Source organism: Vigna radiata, chromosome 7 (genome assembly GCF_000741045.1).
Source record: "Vigna radiata var. radiata cultivar VC1973A chromosome 7, Vradiata_ver6, whole genome shotgun sequence".
In the NCBI taxonomy this organism is placed as follows: Eukaryota; Viridiplantae; Streptophyta; class Magnoliopsida; order Fabales; family Fabaceae; genus Vigna; species Vigna radiata.
In genome coordinates this window covers 35,193,733-35,213,802 of record NC_028357.1, presented here as the reverse complement: position 1 = coordinate 35,213,802, position 20,070 = coordinate 35,193,733, and the positions used below count along the sequence as shown (strand labels likewise).

Sequence of the window (20,070 nt, the reverse complement as noted above, 5' to 3'; positions counted from 1 at the left end):
TAGTCCTTTAGAAAAAAAAAATAAAAATTCAATGCTTATTCCTCCAAAATAAAATGGTATTTGTCTATTTTTTTATATACTTCGTTATTGTAATTGAGTGAAAATTTGAAAACAAGTCACAAAATTATACATTTGATTGATAAATTTATTGTAAAATAAGACATGCATATTTGATTGTGGTTTTTGTTTTTATAAATTCTTATTAAAGGTCTGATGTTAATGAAAAAAAAAAAAAACTACAAGATTGCTTTCTCCAATAATGAAATTGGTTGTACAAGTGGAGGAGTGGGAAAATACTATTTTTTATTGACTAAAGATTTATATAATGATCCATAAAAAATGCGCTCACAGAACAAAAGAAAAACAAAAGAAAGGATGTGCCAATAGCAAAAGTGGGACTGTGAATAATAAAGCCCATACTTAAAAAACTTAAAGGAAGAATAACATGGGCTACATTTTTTATGGGCCTCTAAGTTTGATTCTACACCGAATAACTAATCTTATAATATAGGGTTAAATATGTTTTTAGTCCCTATACTTTGGAGCGATTTTGGGTTTAGTCACTCTTTCAAACTATAGTACAATTTAGTCCTTCAACTTTAGAAAACTCTGGTTTTAGTCCTTTTTACCAAATTTTTTTAACTTTATTTACGGTTTCAAACACGTTACATTATAGCATTTGGATTGTTTACACTGTTTGACACATTTTTGCTCCAATGTTAACTGAGAAAATAAAGTTTAAAAAATTTGATAAAAAGGACTAAAACCAAAGTTTTCTAAAGTTGAAGGACTAAATTGTACTATAGTTTGAAAGAGGGACTAAACCCAAAATCGCCCCAAAGTATAGGGGCTAAAAACATATTTAACCCTATAATATAATATTCTATATCCACTTAAGAAAAACAAAAAAAACTCTCTTATATTTGACAACTGTGACAGAGGTTTCACTCAAAAAAAGTTACTAAGAGGCAATTAAAATAAAGCTTAATTATTATTTTTGATTAATTTATTAAGATTTATTAAAGGAAAATGAAGAGAAGGATAATTAGGTAGTGTTTTTTTTTTAATTAAAGGTATTTATGAAATTTCTAGTACAACCAATACTAACCAAAAGTTAAAACTAAGTATACTTTATAAAGTAGACTTTCATTACCATTTTCACTCGTCTACTTAAACATAATTACCCATTCAGCTTGAATTAAGACCAAAACACATACAGTACAGACATGTATTAGACTGATTAAAGTTTGGACATTCATTAAATTTAATTATGGCTTGTTAACTATTCCACGCATTTATATTATCACTTAAAGTACAAGTCCTTACGATTTATATTTAAAATAAATATTTTAACTCTTATGCGGTAGAAAAAATATTATTCAATAAAATAATAAATTATAAAAAACAAATAGAATATAATCAAAGTTAAAAGTATCAATTTATCATAATTGAAAATTTAAAGATCAACTTAACAGAAGGTAAAGCTTAGTGTCTATTGGTGAAGAGTTAAAATTTAATAATTAAATAAGGTAAAAATAAAATTTACTGATTAATTAAATAAAATAAAATAAAACTTCAATATATATAATTATTAAAGAAGTAAATTTTAAAGAATAAGTAATATTTTATATATATTATAATTAAATAGTTTTCATATATTTATAAAATACTTATTCAAATTTTTTTTTTCTTTTTTTAAATTATAATAATATAAAAATAATAAAATAATATATTCAATAGTATCTTTAAATTTTTTACTATTTTATTGATGATATAAAATATGTAAAATAAAGAATTATTACAGCTTATTTTCATTAACTAAATGAAAGTTTTTTTTGTTTCCTTAAATAATATTTAAAATATTTTAAATTTAAAGCAATAAAACAATGATATATGCATCGGTGACAAATTAAGAAAAATATAAAATAAAATAAAATCATAGATTTTCTTAAATAACGTGTTTAATTTTTATTATAAGAAACATTCTTGAATATTTACTCATTTACTCTGACAAATTTCATAAAAATTATATTTTTTAATGTTTAATTAGTGATCTGTTTTAGTTTTTTTACCATTCAATATTTTTATTAGCGCACATATAACTAGACAAATTTCTAAGTTTTTAATTTTAATTTTTTACTTGAATAAGTTTTGTTAATAAATAATAAATATGTTCATTTTTCGGTTAAAACGTGCTAAAAAATATGAAATTTAATTAGTTCTCAATGCTTTAAAGTAATTATTTACTTAGAAGAAAAACAAGTTAGTGCATGGCGAAATAAATCATCACATTAAAATTGAAAGCTATCTTTGAGCTTACATAATACATTAGCTGATATTAAAAAAAAGAAAAAAATTTGACCACGCAAATATTATTTTTATTCGATAATTATATAGGTGGTGAAGAAAACACCCTAGTTATTGAATAAAAGCTAATCAATCTAATTCATATGAATTAACATAAGTTACGGGGGCATGAAAGACATACTTAAATTATTATTAAATATTTTTAAAATAGAATAAAATTTATTTTCAATGTCCATTTTAATTTTTTTTGTTACCTTTTACCTTAACAACTATGCATTTATAAGTATATATTTTTACTACAAATAAACTTTATCTTATATTTAGTAAATAAAAAATTAAACTATTTTATATTTATAATTAATTTTGGTGTGCACACACATGTGATCGATGTCTACCACATGAAGAATAAAATCAAATATAACACACCGACACATCTCTCTTGCCATCTCCTCTCAAACTCCCATATGAATTTCTCATGTGTTTAAAAATGGAAGAAGAGAGAGATTTATATGTATATATATTTTTCTTAAGGATAAATGAGTGATGAAATTAAAGAGTTTTGTAGAAGTTTGAAGAAATATTAAAGGTGTGAGAAGAAAAATGGAGCTTCAGTTATAAATGGTGGGACAGAGAAAATGAATGAAGGCGTTGCATCTATCAAATGAATGTAAGATCTGTTCCAATGGGAGCAAAGGGCGTGGAAAACGGAAACTCCACTGCTTATTATGACTTATGAAGAAACTCACCATAAACTGCATACCCTATATGGGGCAACAAAATTCAATCATGCCTTCACAAAAACAATTTCCACTGCTTAATAGGGTCCATCATTCCCATCAAAGGACCCTCTTTTATTACACAAAATCATAAAACCTTGAGTATCACTTAAGAAAATAAAATTAAACTCTTTTATATAAATTGACATGTGAAGGATTGAGTGAGACATAAATGAAGACAAGTAGACAAGAAGGGCATGCATGGATACATATGGGACCAAGGGCTAGTTAGTTAAAGCCAAATGGGTTGAGTTGATCTGCCCAGTTAGGTTTCTAATCAACAATGTATATATTATTTCTCTCACAAGAAAAATCTTATCTGAATAAAATAGAATCTTTAAGGGCACTAATCTTGTCTTATCAATATTTAACACAACATTACGTTCATACTTTAAACTTTAGGTTAAAATCATTTAGGCATCCATATTTTCATAAGGTATTCCCAATTTGGTCTCCTTCTTTTAAATTATCTCAATTGAGTTCTTATAAGTGTTAATTTCAAACACATTAGCCCCTGCCGTTAAAAATCGTTAACGTGTTAAAATTGTGCAGATGTGGGTAGATAACGTGGTTAAAATTCTTCTTTTGAGGTGTTAAAATTGTGCAGAGGTGTTCAAATTTTTCCCATTCTCCTCTGCACAATTTTAACACCTCTACACAATTTTAACACTTCAAAAGGAGAATTTTAACTACTTCATCAACTCACCTCTGCACAATTTTAACACACCGTTCGACAGGGGCTAATTTGTTTCAAATTAACATTTATAAGGACTCAATTGGGAAGGTTTAAAAGAAAGGGACCAAATTGGAAATACCTTATGAAAATAGGAACGCCTGAATGGTTTTAACGTGACTGAAATTTTAAGTATGAGTTTGGGATTGGATATTGTAAAAGTTATTTGAAGACAATAAATTCCCATAATTGTCATCAAATATTTATGAAAAATTATATTCATAAAATAAGTTGCCGTAATACTGGAAGAGACACAAGGACAAGCACAGTATTGGTCCAGCCATCACACACCTGATGTCCATGCTGTTCTTTCCCCCATCTTTTCCGCGATGAGTCTGCTTTATTTCTAACTTACTCCATCTGTTTCTTCGTTGGCATCGTCTTCTTTCCAAACCAGTAAATGCCTACTTTCATAGCTTTTTCTATTGTTTATGTTTATCTCTGTCTATATGACCGACAATTTTATTTAATGTTCCTGTTATTTGTATCTTTCTTTCGTATAGACTAATTGATGCTGTTGAAACTACATCGTTTGCAGAGCCGCCAGAAAAGATGATAGTAACAGCCACCATGATGCATGCTGGTGCAATTGTTATCAACCCACATAGCCATTCACACATCCATCTTCACCGATTATTTTATGCTGTTTGTTGCCAACTACCACTGGATCTGATTTAGAAATCACATACTTGGAAAACAACACAACCTCATGCACCACGACATAGTGTTGGACAACTTTTACAAAGCTTAGCAACAAGGTTAAGATAATCGAATTTTTTTTATTAACTTAAAAAGGTTGTCCTAAAATTGTAGCAAATCCTCTTGTATTTTTTATTTTTTTGTTTGTACGAATTTTCGATTCCTTTATTATGGATGAACAAAAAGTCTATCGAGGTTGACCCCAACTTTTAATGACGAAAGGTATGCCTTAACAATATGAAGGCCGCTAATAACTTCATATCTCGCCCAGTGTTTATTTCTATATTTAAAAAGAAAAAAAATCTCAACTTGAATTTAAAATTACGGCTTAAACCAACTGATTAAACTGGAACAATTTCGTCAAGTGTGGGTAGGGTATCTTATATGCATTTATACAGAAAATCCAATTAGATATTCTGGTTTTGGGTTATCTACAGTCATGAAACACGTGCACATAATCCAAATGTAAATCATTGTACTTGTATTGTAACCCTAATCACAAAATCTAAAGAATAAACGATGACCATCGGATGCAATTTCTCTTCATGATCACGTTTCCATTTCTTGAACTCTTACAGTTCTTGAAAAGGAGGAAATTGTTTTGGTAAATTATGATTGCCATTACAAAAAGCAAAACATAAGAAGTAGGTAATTATAGATAGATATTTGAACAGAAATATAAGGAGTAAAACTGGGCTATGTAGATCGATGCATGTCCCACTTACGAAGGCATGATGTTGGAAGCTGTGTAAGTACAAAATAATTTCTGTTAAGCATTTATATAAAGTCAAAAACCCTCTTTCCTTTAAACCATATAGCTTTTTTTTCTGACCATGGAACGCACGGCATCCTTCAGCGACACCAATAATAGTCTCTCTTCGCAACCAAGTCTCGCTTCAGTTCCATCCCTCAACTCACACTCACACCTCTTCAACGCTTCCAACACCTCTCACACGTGCCTCGCCACTCTCAAACCCCACACCTCCTCCTACACCTCCTCCCTCACCCTCGCCGGCAAGTTCCTCTACGCAGGCTCCTCCGACAGAGAAATCAGATCCTGGAACCACACCATTTTCCTCTCCGAACACCTACAAAACACCAACCTCGTAACCGCGGGAACGGGTGCCGTGAAATCCATAGTGGTCCACTCCAACAAGCTCTTCAGCGCGCACCAAGACCACAAAATCCGCGTCTGGAGAATCACCAGCCACGACCACGACCAACAGAAGTTCACACATGTGGCCACTCTCCCCACGCTCCGCGACCGCGTCACCAAAATCTTGATCCCGAAGAATCACGTTCAGATTCGGCGGCACAAGAAGTGCACCTGGGTTCACCACGTGGACACCGTGTCCTCCCTGGCCTTGTCCCACGACGGAAAGTTGTTGTACTCCGTTTCTTGGGACCGGACGTTGAAGGTCTGGCGGACGAAAGACTTCACGTGTTTGGAGTCGGTTCGCAACGCGCACGAGGACGCCATAAACGCTGTGGCAGTTTCTGAGGAGGGACAGGTGTACACTGGATCCGCCGACAAGAGAATAAGGGTTTGGAGAAAAAGGGAAGGGGAGAAGAAACACTGTGTGGTGGAGACGTTGGAGAAACACAGGTCAGGGATTAACGCTTTGGCTCTAAGCAGTGACGGTTGCGTGTTGTACTCTGGTGCATGTGATAGGTCCATACTGGTTTGGGAGAAGGGAGAGAATGGGAAATCTGCGGTGGTTGGTGCTCTGAGGGGGCACACTAAGTCCATTCTCTGCTTGTGTGTGGTTTGGGATTTGGTGTGTAGTGGTTCTGAGGATAAAACGGTGCGTATTTGGAGAGGGATTCAGAAGGAGTATTCCTGCTTAGCTGTTTTAGAAGGGCATATCAGTCCTATTAAGACCCTAACTGCAACCCTTCATCACACTCATCACCCTTCCCAACTATCTCTTCTTCTCTTTAGTGGCAGTTTGAACTCTGATATCAAAGTTTGGCAGCTTTTTCTTCCTCTTCTTTCCACCTAATTTCCCCTCTTTTTTGCTAATTCTTTACTTGTAGCTGTTACACAGACATAATAGTAATGTAATTAATGTCATAGAGATATAAACAAAACAAAGAAACTGTGTTATATGTGCAAGTTGCTGTACACATGGAGATATTTAGTGAAAGAAAGATAATGCATTTCCTTACCAAATTTGCAACCTGTCAATGGATTCAAATTGTTTCTATAAAATAGTATCCTTAAGATATTTGCGATCCAACTTTTCCAAAACATGTACAACAGGCTGTAGTAAGAATGAATTGAATGTCAAGTAACATATATTGTTAATTTATATACATTCAAAATATATAAAAATATATTTAAATTATCTTAAACATAGTAATATAACACTAAAATTCGATATATACCGCCATCTAGCATTATTTTCGAATAAGAAAAAGTTTTTCTAATAATTAATTTTTTTATAATTTTTTGACAAAGTTTATTATTAATCTGTTTTAAATATTTTTTAAACATAAATTTAAATAAACCAATAAAACAATGATACTGTTGTAAAAAAAATTGTTAAAATATATTTTTTTTTCGAATTTATAATGTTACGTTAATAAAACATATTCACAGTACAAATGGACTTAACTAGTACAAGAAATGTCGGTTACCAAGAATTGTGATCAAAATATAATAATATGCAAATGAGTAATAATGCAAAATATATCAAACCATTCAGTTAGATTCTAAAATATTTATTAAGCATGTTTCACTAAAAAAACCTAATATTAGACTCAATAAAATTAATAAAATTGACTTTATAAATAATAATAAGAAAAAAATATACAGAAAAAAATATTTGCACAACTTATTTTATACTTATTAACATAAAAAAAACTTATGTTTAGTTATTAATTTCTTTAAAAAAAGATTAACTCATCACTAATCATAATTTACAATCACATAAAGTATATATTAGATCTAGAAAACAACTCTCTTGAAAAAATAAAAAATAAACAACACTTCTCTAGAATCACACAAGTAATTTAAAACACATCATTTGAAATACATAAAAGATGATCAGTTTTTTCTAATAACAACAATGACACTCAACACTTAATATCACATTTAATGAAATTTTTTTCTTCTACCATACTACAAAATTCTTTTTCAGAAAAATAGAGTTTCTTTAACAACACAACTCTAAATATCTGAATAATTTTAGGTAAAATATATAAACGAACTAGATAAAAAAAATTGAAGAGTCTATTTTCAAATAAAATTGATAATCGATTATTGATAATCATGGTAACTTTTTAAAAGAAAATTTCTCAATGTTATAATAAATTACTATAAAGTGATAATTAATTATTAATAGAAATTTTTGTAATAATTGTTTGATAATCAATCAATTATCACAAAATATTTTTTAGATCTTGTATTTATATTTTTCTAAACTAAATTATACACACAAATATAAAAAAACTTATTAAAAAGCTTAAAACTAAACTACAAATTTTTTTAGTATCTTTTTTATAATTAAATTCTTGAATTTACTTTTATCATTGTCAAAATATCTTCGTCATCTTGTCTTTTACCAACATATTCTTTAAATGTTTTTTTAGGATGAATTTGAAATATAGTATTGACTGATTTTTAAAATTTTGGTGACATCATATTTGTCCAAGGGGTTGCCTTGAACTTATCAAAGATTAACGCAGTCCAAAATTTATCCATTCCTCAAACCATTGGAGGATGTTTAGAGTTTTCTTTGACTATCATTTTTAAACGTAAGACGTTGAGTCCTCCATGGTAAGAAGTTTGAAACTCAACCCAGTGAAAGATTGGTGTATTAAATGAAAGGAAAAACTTTTTTTAACAACACTTTTTTTAACAATTTTTTGATAACACATACATAGTAGTTTGTAATTGGTCTGTTTTAAATATTTTTTAAACTTAAATTCAAATAGACCAATAAAATGATGACACATGTCCTGTTGTAAAAAATTTGTCAAAAAATATTGCAAAAATATCATTGTCCTAAATGAAAAGTGACACTTTTGAAGGATATCCAAATCAGAAAAATATTCTCTTCTGGGATTCTTGCTAGAAAGAGAAATTGTTTTTTTTTTTTTTATAATAAGTACTCATGTTGAAAGGAAAATTATAGTTATAATTGATATTGAAAGTATCTATTAGCATTGGTTGTTGAATCTATAGTGAAAGTTCATGCTTCAACAACATCCTATTTAACATTGATTATAGAATTTATGTTGAAAGACTCAAATAAGTTATGTTAAATATGTTTTTTATTGGATGACCAAAACAACATATTCAATATGCATAATTAAACAAATTTCTACTGTTGTTCACATTTTCTTAGTCTTAATTATTTATCATCTTATTGAATATTCCAATAATGGAAAGCTCTAAAGGCAAGCTGCAAAGGCAAAACAGAAAGTCCCCACAATGGAAAAGTTTTTGACTGGAATGTTTATGATTTGGATCATTGGATCATGATGGTATTTTAACAATTTTTTTAATAATTTTTAAATAATAGATAATGTGTCTCTATTTTATTAATTTGTATAATTGAAATCATCACAAATTATCATATAAGTTATTGTAAAAAAATTATAGAAAATGTAGTTAAATATAAATTTTCATTATGATTTGTAAAGGAGGGTAAGTAATAAACTACATAAAAGATGAAAAATGACGCATGTTTTTCTAAAACTAAATACTACGTAAAAAAAACTTGTTAAAGATATATTTCCTATATTAAATAATGTGCCATATGTCTATACTGTCCAATCATTACTCTTTAATTAAATTTAATATAACAAAATGAACCGTAATGAATTTTTTAAGAAATATAAAAACCACATTAAATACAATAAATTGAAAAAAAAATCGAATAACTGTTACAAAAATAAAAGTGATATTAAATCAACAAAAAAAAATTAAAACTAACATAATATATTTTATTATTGTACATTATTTAATCGGATACAAAATAATTTCAATTTTAAAATTTTACATAAAATTTATTTATATTTCTAAATCTTCTTGCACTTTTGTAAATATTAATTTTGTAATCACAAAATTTCTATCAATAATATTTTACATAATATTTTCTCAAAAAAATTAAGTTAATATATCAAAATATAAACTCAACAAATTTAATATCAATAACATGTCATTCCATTTCACAATTAAAATTTTTAAATTAATTTATAATTTTATTAATGCAAATAACACTTGATTTCATGTTATTAGCTATATATAAGTTATTCTCAATGTTTATATACTAATTTAGACGTTTTTAGATTATTTTTTTTGGCATATATAAAAATTATGTGCTTACACGATCAAAACTATATCCTATACATTTTTCATAGTTTTACTCTCAAAGAATTAAAAATTTCTTCTCTGGTTTCCCTATCAATAATGGCCCACAGTCAGTCTAGCAATAATCATTTCTTTATTATTAGAAGTGTCCATTCTAAAGAAGAACATAAGCATTATTATTTCTTTTATTGATGACATAAGTACACAAAATTAGATTTCCAAATTGACAAAAGAAAAATAATATTAGCTTATCCGAATAAAACATCAAATCAACCGTTCAACTATTAAACCGTCATTTTGTTCCCGCAAACTTATCTCTTCTATTGTAGAAAACTAGATACTTTGAAATCTTTAAAACTAAACACCTCTTTTGCAATTGATTTAATAATATAATGATACATATTGTTACTTTAAATTAAAAAAAGGAACAGAATTGAAATATTAATATTCTTTTCATATTTCGCAGTTTCATTCTATTATAAATTTATTCCGCAGAACTTTTAATTTTCTGATTTCTCTATACATTTAAAATAAATTATTCCTTATTTTCATTCCTAAATAACGATTACTTTACAATTAAAATAATATCTCTTTATTTATTAAATTTCACAATCAATTCAACAACGCTTAGGAAAGGGACTAAAGTACACCATGAATCAAATTTGACAAATAAAACAAATGTGAAAGGCTATAAAAATTAATACTTTTTACTGCAACTAAATATGAACGTGACAAGAACAAGGTCTCAATCTAGAATCTTATTAATTATTATTAATTATTGGGTTAAATATGTTTTTAGTCCCTATATTTTGGGGCGATTTTGGTTTTAGTCTCTCTTTCAAGGTACAATTTAGTCCTTTAACTTTAGAAAACTCTGGTTTTAGTCCTTTTTACCAAATTTTTTTAACTTTATTTTTTGTTTCAAGCACGTTTCATTGTAGCATTTGGAATGTTTACATTGTTTGACACATTTTTGCTTCAATGTTAACTGAGAAATGCGTTTGAAACAACAAATAAAGTTAAAAAAAATTGATAAAAAGGACTAAAACCAGAGTTTTCTAAAGTTGAAGGACTAAATTGTACCATAGTTTGAAAGAGGGANTAAAACCAAAATCGCTCCAAAGTATAGGGACTAAAAACATATTTAACCCTTAATTATTTGTTTATTAGATTCTTTGTAAAATATTTTTTTTCTAGTTTCGGTTAATAATATTCAAAATGGTTTCTATTTTATTTTTCTGTTCAATGTAGTCTTAAAAAATGTAATTTATATTCAATTTAGTCCTTTTTACAAACTCCGTGAATCATAAATAAAAACTAAATTAAACACAAAATACGTTATTTAGGACTATATTGAACAAAAAAAAGACTAAATTGAACACAAATTACGTTCTTTAAAACTACATTGAATAGAAAAATAAAGTTGAGACTATTTCGAATATTTCTAACCAAAAGTAGAAAAAAAAAAGTATTATATCATTCTTTTAAGGGTATTTTCGTATTTGAACCAGAAGGGGCTAAGGTATTAGGTAACACCGTAGCAGTCATTTTTCCAATGCCTGGATTTCCAGCATATCGTTTCCTGAATCTCTTGCGTCGTGTTTAAACATAAGAAAAATTTCGGAAGTAGGAATGCTACAAACTAAAACTAACATTTCTAAACTGAATGGGTGGTTGCAGACGTAGACCTCTATACTATACGTGTCAGATACAAATAATCTTCATAATTATGGTGTTTAGTAGTATAAATGTTTGGAAAACGAATGTGCACAAACCATTTGCTTCCAGATTCCAATCATGGAGCAAATGTGTAATGAATAGATGACACGCCAGGTGAAGAAGATAAAGACAGCTTGCAATTTCCGTGTCGTTATCTATATACAGATGTAAATGCAGGTATAGTAGCATATTTCAAACGACGTCGTAGCACCAGAAACTAAGCTTGTTCTTTATTATGAACTGAAAATCTAACCATTGTTGTACAGTACAAGCCCCCTCTTGGTAGCAAATTTAAACGATTCTCGTTGGTTCAAATAGTGATGGAATTGGCTAATAAAAATAACAAAACACTGCCAACAAACAGAATTAGCATTAACTTAGCTACAATGGCTCTTTAGCTGGTGTACCTGGATCACGGGGATATTTCAATGGGGTAGGACGATCCTTTAAACATATGACAGCTGTTCGCTGACCATATGGGCTTTGCGATTCCACTGGAAATAACAACATCAATGCAATGTTACTTCTACAAGCTACCTCATAATCCAGGTACGAAACAAATACATACAAATGGATTGTAAAAGAAAAATTGTTACTTTTTAATTTATTAATATTCTTTTATTTATAATATTCGTTAAATCATTTATAAATTTTAATAAATTTTTTCTTTAAATTTCTTTACTTTCATCTTTTTATTTCTTAAAATAAAAAACACTATAATCTCTTCTCTATTGTTTTAAATACATTTATTTCCTCTCTTCCTCAAATGCCTCAGAAGCAAACATATCAATATGCATTACTATATAATTAAACACCGATTTTTTTTCAATGTTTTACATGTATAATTGATTATTCTTTTAAATACTATTAAAAAATCGATCTAATTTAACTTATAAAATTTATAATACGAAAAAGTTTCAAGTTGATAAATTATAGTGAAAATATTTACACTTATATAATAAATAAACTTTATATTACCAATTATATTCGCCATCATTATTTTTTTATTTTCCTACCGCTAACGCAATATGCCATGAGTGTCAAAGCTTTTTTTACAAATCAAGGTTAATTACAATTAAAAATTACACAATTGAATTTCGTTTTAAAAAAATATGTCCAGGTCCAAGTCATGTTTTCTCAACATGACTTTGTTTTAAAAAAATTGTCATCAGAATGACAAACATCTAGAGCTTAAGCCGTGTAAAAATTTGACGATTTCAATAAGAATATTAGAATCGTGAGACTGAATGAAGACTTTAACTTAATTAATTATTCTTAATTAAAATAGTGTTTAGGAAAAATATGGTACAGCTAAAGTCATGAAGGATTGAGGCCACTTTTTCTAAATTCAGAAACACCAAAGTCTTGTAACCGAATGGCTACATCATTGTAATTATTGTTGATAAAAAATCGTACACCTCCGTGACAACTTTGGTTCGATGATCTTTGATCTAAAATCGTGATCCTTCTTTGGATCTGGTGTGTGTTTGAGAACAACTATCTTTTATCATTCTATAGTACAATGAAAACGAGGAGGAGTCTCCAAGTAAACTTCATGCTTGAAATAGTCTAACTCGAGGCCCATGTGAGGTAGGCCCACGTCAAGCTACTCCTTCTCCATGTTAGGCTAGTCCCTATACTACTCCATGTCAGGCTACTACTTCTCGTGATGACCGTAATGAAATTCAGCTTTACCTTGACCGCAATGAAACTCAGCTTAACCTTAATGAAACTCAGTTTAGGGACCTAAACTTGGGTCAGACATTGATGGCTACACAGACTTTTTTGACCTGTGCAACTCTTCAAGCCAAAACCGAAAATGACGCTATAGTTCTTCTAAAGACAAAACTAAGTGTACTAAAGGAGGAACTATCCCGTCTAAAGAGGAATTGGCCAATGTAAAAGATGATAGAGACCACAGTCGTCGATACTTGAGTCAATTTAGAGAATGTATGAAAACTATAGTTTCATTGTATACTATTATATGTCCAAATCACCTTGCCAATTAATACAATAACTTTCTCCTCATTCTTGGTTTTAAAAAAAAAAGTTTTGGTAATCCTACATCAACCAGTAACAGGCCAATTCGTAATATATAAGTGAATACAAATCTCACTTTACAAGTTAGTTTTGTGAATAGAGTTAAATTTAAAATTCACTTATTCACATGGTATCAAAATCATGGATTAGAATCTATTCTAGCGAAGTTTGGTGTTTGTTGGATCTACTCTTCACTCTCTCTCGGACTCCTATCAACACTCGATATGTATATATCAGCATGAGAGTCCCACGTTGACTAGAGATAAAACCAATTTAAAATATATAAGTGAGTGCAAATCTCACTTTATAAAACAGTTTTGTAATGTTGAGTTAAACTTAAAATTATTTTTTAATTCTAATAAATTGATGACCATTGGTTAAGCTTAGGAAAGTTGGCTACATCTCCATTGTCTTTGTAGTGGGAAGAGCAACAATGTTGGAGAAGTGTTTGGGCCCTTGTTGCATGGCATGATCACCCAGAGTTCTTCTAGGCGAGTTTTATTGTGTTTGAGTTTGAAGTTTATGTATTATAGCTTCTAATTCCATGCTTTTGCATGATTTCTCCTGGTTGTCTATTCCAGGGTCAAAGAGATAAGGTTCAGCTAGAGTTTTTTTTCCGCATGCAAGAATTTCTAAAGTTTACAGTCTATAAACATTTATACAAAAGTGTTAGATTGAAAAGATACAAATTAATTATAATAGGCATTATAATTTCCCAGTAACGAAGCTAGAAAACTTGTCAAGGCTTAATTACGCCTGCCAAGAAAAATGGATATTTACCCCAAGTCCTCGTGAAGTTTTCTCCTCTACAAGTCAGTGGAGCATCGGCAACCATGGCCACTCCACATTGACCTTAAGCTCCCTACCATTTTGTAGAATCATTACATGCCTAAAAACTCAACTGAAAAGGGAGTCGGAAGGGGTATCAAATCCATAAAATTGGTTTTTGCCCCTTTAAGCTTGTTATAAAACTAATATATTTACGTGCTGGTTAGCAGCTTAGCGCTGTTGGACTAGGAAACTATCAATCTCTCCGCTTCATTTCAGAACATAAATTCTTCAAAACCTATATTCCAAGAATATAAACATGTTCGAAATTTTTTAACTCGATACAAGAGTTTATATCGCAAGAGCGGAGTTTAAAGCCGTGTACCTGAGCAAACTTGCAATAGAGATGCACCCACCTTCTGGATGGCGCTTTCAGCTTTCTTAATTTCATCCTATCCAAATTCATTGTGTAGGAAATAGATGATTCACAACTTCAGAAGTCCATGGGACATTAATAGAAAAGCCACAGAATAACTCAGCTTGATTTGAAATGTACTCATTTGAAAAAATAAAAAATAACATAGATTCAATTAGATATTTACACTATCAGCCAATCATGCATTGACAAATTACTAAAAGAACTTGATCAGCACAATCACTATGCAGGAAGTCTAACTTGTTAAATGATGTGCCAACTGCCGAGACATTATTAAATGACAGTAAAAATCGTTGTGCTGGCAGAAACATATTTAAACTCAAATAATATAAGCACAATTGAGATATAATTTATTTACATAGTCAGTAACAAAGTTTTCATATTAACTTCGAAGTGTACACGACACATAAGTCACATGTCAGTCATTGCAATCAATGATTGAGTTGAACGTTGATTTAGGGAAAGAGGAAATAAAAACAAACTAAATAGTCAATAGTCAAATCAAATTATTTAAGACGGTGAAAATAGCCTACTCAAAAAAATTTTTTAACAATTTTTTTTACAATTTTTTAAAATAAATTCATAGAAACCGATAAATAATGATTATTGTTAAAAAGTTATTAAAAGAAATCGTTAATATATCTTAATTTCCACTTTATATTTTTTTCACTAGTCTATTCCAGTACGCAAACTGGTTAGAAGAATTTGATAAAATTTTCCGAAATATAATAATAAAAAACTTTTCCGTAATTCCTACACTATTAGCACGTATATTATCTTCTAAGGGCATTATCAAATCAGCATTACACCCTAAAAATAAATTCAAACTAGAGAATGCATGGATATAATACTTCCTTGACATGTGAACTCCTCCTATATTTCAGCATAAGGTCCGTAAATTCTCCTTCAATATTAGTATTCAATTGTAATCCCCTGAGCAGGAGTAAGCTTCAAGGTTATGGACATTAATCATTTTCAATACCAGTGAAAGTAATATTAAATAAAGCAATCGACGAGGGCACATTAAACGCATTATATATGAATTGGAAAAATAATTGTTTAATAGCTTTTACATATACCTCAGGATCATGACCCTTGGCAGCTATAAACAATCCACCAACACGAACCAAAGGAAGACAGTATTCAACTGGAAATGCAAAATAGAAAGCAAACATTAAAGTAGTTACAGATCGCTAAGTGTCAATGCAACGAACTAAATTAGGAAGTGCTCAATGTACCTAATACTCTCATTTCTGCAACTGCCCTGGCCACTGCTATATCAAATTGCTCTCTGAAGCAAGGATTCTGCCCTAAATTCTGCCCTATGCACAGAACAAGTCATATTTTCAGGCAGTAGAAGGTATACTGAGATTATCACAAGTTAGATGCCAAAAAGTAAAACAAAACATAATAGCAATGTAAAGATCTGTGGGAATTGGAAGTGTTTCATTTTAAGAAACGTGATCCATGTCAATTCAGGTTAATAATATCCTTAGTGATTGCCTTAATAATATAAGCATGGAAAATCGTGTTTGGTTTATTCTCTCATATTTTTCTTTCTTAACACCAGTAAATAAAAGTAGCATATATATATCACTAGATTCTAACCTGGTTATGATATAATATTAAGAAATGAATTTTAAACCTAATTCAATCCCACAAAACTTACTTGTAAAATGAGGATTATACCCACTTATATGATATAAATTAGTGTTATCTTCGGTAGACGAGACTTCCAAAAATTATGTTCCCTGCGTGATTGAGCCGTGGTCCCATCTGATGCAATAATTGTGCTTCTGTTCAAGCATTTTCTCGTGGGCTTTCTCTTTGTTCAGTTCTCGAGCCTAATTTCATGGTTTGATAATAGCCCGTAATAAGGGTCTGCAGAATCTAATGGTGAAGTTTGTCTGTCTTGAAATAATTAGATTGGTGAATTCTGGTTGAGACTTGGAGTGTCGATTGTTTGAGCTATTGAATGAGATTGGAAAATTGAGGGATATTTTTCAGAATTGTTTATTTGTGCATATTCAAAGGTAAGCTAACCATTTCGCTGACTTCTTTGAGAAACATGTTTTATTGCGTACTAGAGAAAGTTGTCTTTTAATCTTATTTCTCATTGTGCACATTACTCCTTTATGGAAGATGATGATGTACTTAATCACACGATTAATAAATAGGTGTGGTTCTGGGGCTTTTGCCCAGACCCTCAGCAAAAAGAAATGTAATACTATAAGGAAAACAATTAAAAATAGCATAAAAAGAAGCATTTAGACAAAAAAAAAAAGAAAAAATCAGATGGAATTAGTTATAAGAAGAACAGGAGTATATTTTACCTCTGCTCTTCCTCTTACAATTTTAACGTTTGAGGAACCGATAACACCGACAACGTGGTCCAAGAAGACGCATCTCTTGTTCATAGACTCCATCAGCGTTACATCCCAATCTATTCCATTGAATCACATATCACGACGAACTCCACTGAGCAAAGACACAATCCAGATATTGAATACATCACATAAGAACAAACCTGGGCGAGCTATGGCCAAAACTACTCCTGGAAGGCCAGCGCCAGTTCCAACGTCGACAAGACTCAACTTATCGCATGAAGAGCCGCAGCGCGAGCGGTAACAATCGCTCAGCGGAGGCAAAATCGCGAGGGAGTCCTCCACGTGCCTTTCCATCACATCATTCACCTCTCTAACAGCAGTGAGATTCATGCGCTGAAATTACAATTGCGATGTGCAAGTGTTCAGGGAGAGTGAGTTGTGTTGTATACGAGTGAGAGATATCGAATACCTTGTTCCATTGAAGAAGAGTGTCGACGTAGAGATTAATCTGATGTTTCTGGTGGGAGGTTAGCGTTGCGAAGTGGGGGAGAGTGGCTACGAATTTGTGCTGACACAGTGCTGTTAATTTGAATTTTCGTGTCGGAAGGTGTTTGAAGAAAGTCCACCGAGAAAACTGTAAGTTACTTCCCAGCAACATTTCCTCCCGCGCGCTTTTACGTTCCCGCACTTTACAATTTATGTGCTGAGCTGTATTGGGTTTACATTGAAGTTAAAAGCCCAAACCCAAAATAATTCTACAAATTCTGTTTTCCTCACTGCATCCCTTTCTTGTTTATTTTGGTAATTATTCTGACTCATTCAATTCAACAGACCTATAACGTTGTCATGTAGCAATGTTGGGTGTAACAATTGCTATGACTTGGGGCATTATGCAATGGTACAATGTCACGAGCCTCTTCCTATAAAAACTATATATGTTTATTTATAAATACAAAAATATTTTAAACTGTTACACACCAATAAAGAATATATTTTATTTATTTTATAAATTATAAATAGATTTTGAAACAGTTGAACAATAATATAAATAAATGTTTTATTTATTCTATAAATAAAAAAGCATATTTAATAAAATAAAGTGTTACTTAAACATAGAATATATGATGTTTTTTTAAGACTCGTTTAGAAATTGAAAGAGATACTGTGGACATGAGATATAGTAAAGACATATAAATTGGAAAAAAAAAAAACAGAAAATAAAAATTATGTGTATAAATATGAGGCACTTAAAAACTCGAATAGGAATATTTAAGGCTAAAGATTAACTTAATAATGTACTAAAGAGAATGTTATGAAGATGGATCTTAAAAGTTAAGAATTGGTTTATATTAAATCTTATACTGTTCAAATGAGTAAGACGGTGGTTAGCAACAAGAGAATTAAAAAAATAAATAAATAAACAACATAAAAATTTAATGTAATTCATCATATAAATTCTTATCTATTCTTAGCTATTGTAAGCTTACATTCACATTACATTAGAAAACATTATATAGTTAAACAGAAAACATTTTACAATACTAAATGACGCATAATACTAACTGTTCTTTCATTTGGAGCTTGATTTACATTATCACCTAGTGTGGTTGCTTTCATTATCAATTATTTTTGAAGATTAGTTGATGTAATACAAAGTATCAACTTATTTGTTGTGACAGTCTTGGTCAACATATCACATAGACTCTCTACACTTGAAATCTTTGACAAAGATACTTGTTATGGCCATGTATTTACCCATTATGTTGTCTTGTCTTTTATAGAACATGTTTTTATTAAAAGTAGCATTTTTACTTATGATAATATTCTTGTTTTGGTAATCCTAAAACCTATAATTATGTACATGTCACATCCATAGCAATGAAATAACATCGTTTTTCCTTAGGGTTGAGTTTATCTCTACTATTAGAGTCCAATAAAATATATGAAGCACAACCAAATACTTTCAAGTGTGAAAGACTTACGTCATTTCCAAATCACAACTCTTTGAGTAATTTATAATATAAAAGAATTGATGGTACTCTATTTATATGATAGGCTGTTGTATTTTCTTAAATGTGTCCAAAATACCTTAGATAGTTCTGACTAGATTTTCACACATCTTGCTTTCTTATTTAAAGTTTTGTCAATTCTTTTTGTCACACCGTTTTCTCTGGTGTTCCTAGAAATGTTTCGATCATTTTAATCTCATTATATGAATTCATTACTATCATATTCTAATCTCATTCAATTCACTACTGTCATATTCTTCACCATTAACAAACTTCAAATATTTAACTTTTAAACATGTTTTAGTCTCAATCTATTTTTTTCACCTTTTAAACACACAAAAAAAAACGTCATATTTAACTAAATAAAGAAACGTCTCACCTTATTAAATGATATGATGTGGAACTAAACTAAACTCAACATGGCTATCAAAATGTAAGAAAAGTATTATAAAAATGTAAATATGACAATAACATGAGATTAAATTACCTTTAAGTATAAAAACGTGTCCTTGAATAAAAAAAATTTAAGTGGAGGAACTTCGATAAAAATATTGAAACTTTTACTTGAAAAAGTTTCATATTAAGAAAAGTGAGAAAGGAAGCAACACCGCAAGCAACTTGGTCTTGCAAGTAGGAGAGTTCAAGTACCCAAAGTGCAAAGCTTGATGTTCAATTCTTTTCTCTAACAAAAAAGAGACAGTGGATGGGTGGTTAACAAAGTCAAGAAAAAAAAAGGTTAATTAGCACAGATTTGATAAAGTGTAGGATTATTCATTCACTTAAAGTAAGAACTTATCTCACCCACTTAAAGTAAAAACTTACATCAGGTTTTAAGTGCTACAGTAAATATTAAAGTGGGTCATTAAGGTTAATTTTGATTAGTGCAAATAATTATTAGTTTTCATCCTAATTAAGATAAATTAAGCTATATTAAAA

General features: G+C 29.9%; 2 protein-coding genes across 3 annotated transcripts; one reads left to right on the top strand and one right to left on the bottom strand.

The window, feature by feature from the left end:
- The first annotated feature begins 5,000 nt into the window (after positions 1-5,000).
- On the top strand, positions 5,001-6,688 carry LOC106767470 (protein JINGUBANG). Its single transcript, XM_014652376.2, has one exon. It carries the CDS (start codon positions 5,349-5,351, stop codon positions 6,516-6,518), a length of 1,170 nt encoding a protein of 389 aa, XP_014507862.1. The 5' UTR covers positions 5,001-5,348; the 3' UTR covers positions 6,519-6,688.
- A 5,071-nt stretch (positions 6,689-11,759) lies between these two features.
- On the bottom strand, positions 11,760-17,880 carry LOC106767657 (ribosomal RNA small subunit methyltransferase G). 2 transcript variants are annotated; one of them, XM_014652593.2, is made up of 7 exons: positions 17,595-17,872; positions 17,326-17,518; positions 17,132-17,241; positions 16,037-16,115; positions 15,878-15,945; positions 14,748-14,814; positions 11,760-12,048 (listed from the first exon to the last, which is right to left on the bottom strand). In XM_014652593.2, the coding sequence occupies exons 1-7, from the start codon at positions 17,781-17,783 to the stop codon at positions 11,936-11,938; spliced, it is 819 nt and encodes a 272-aa protein (XP_014508079.1). In that variant the 5' UTR covers positions 17,784-17,872; the 3' UTR covers positions 11,760-11,935. The 2 variants fall into 2 exon arrangements, with proteins under 2 accessions (XP_014508079.1, XP_014508080.1); XM_014652594.2 differs by lacking the exon at positions 11,760-12,048 and adding an exon at positions 13,459-14,660 and having other exon boundaries at positions 17,595-17,880.
- Positions 17,881-20,070: the final 2,190 nt, after the last annotated feature.

Excerpts from the sequence above, each read along its gene's own strand:
- LOC106767470 (XM_014652376.2), top strand. The coding sequence starts at position 5,349 with ATGGAACGCACGGCATCCTTCAGCGACACCAATAATAGTCTCTCTTCG.
- LOC106767657 (XM_014652593.2), bottom strand. The coding sequence starts at position 17,783 with ATGTTGCTGGGAAGTAACTTACAGTTTTCTCGGTGGACTTTCTTCAAA. Across the intron at positions 15,946-16,036 it reads TGCAGAAATGAGAGTATTAG|TTGAATACTGTCTTCCTTTG; the intron begins GTACATTGAGCA and ends TTGCATTTCCAG. Across the intron at positions 12,049-14,747 it reads TCTATTGCAAGTTTGCTCAG|TGGAATCGCAAAGCCCATAT; the intron begins GTACACGGCTTT and ends TGTTATTTCCAG.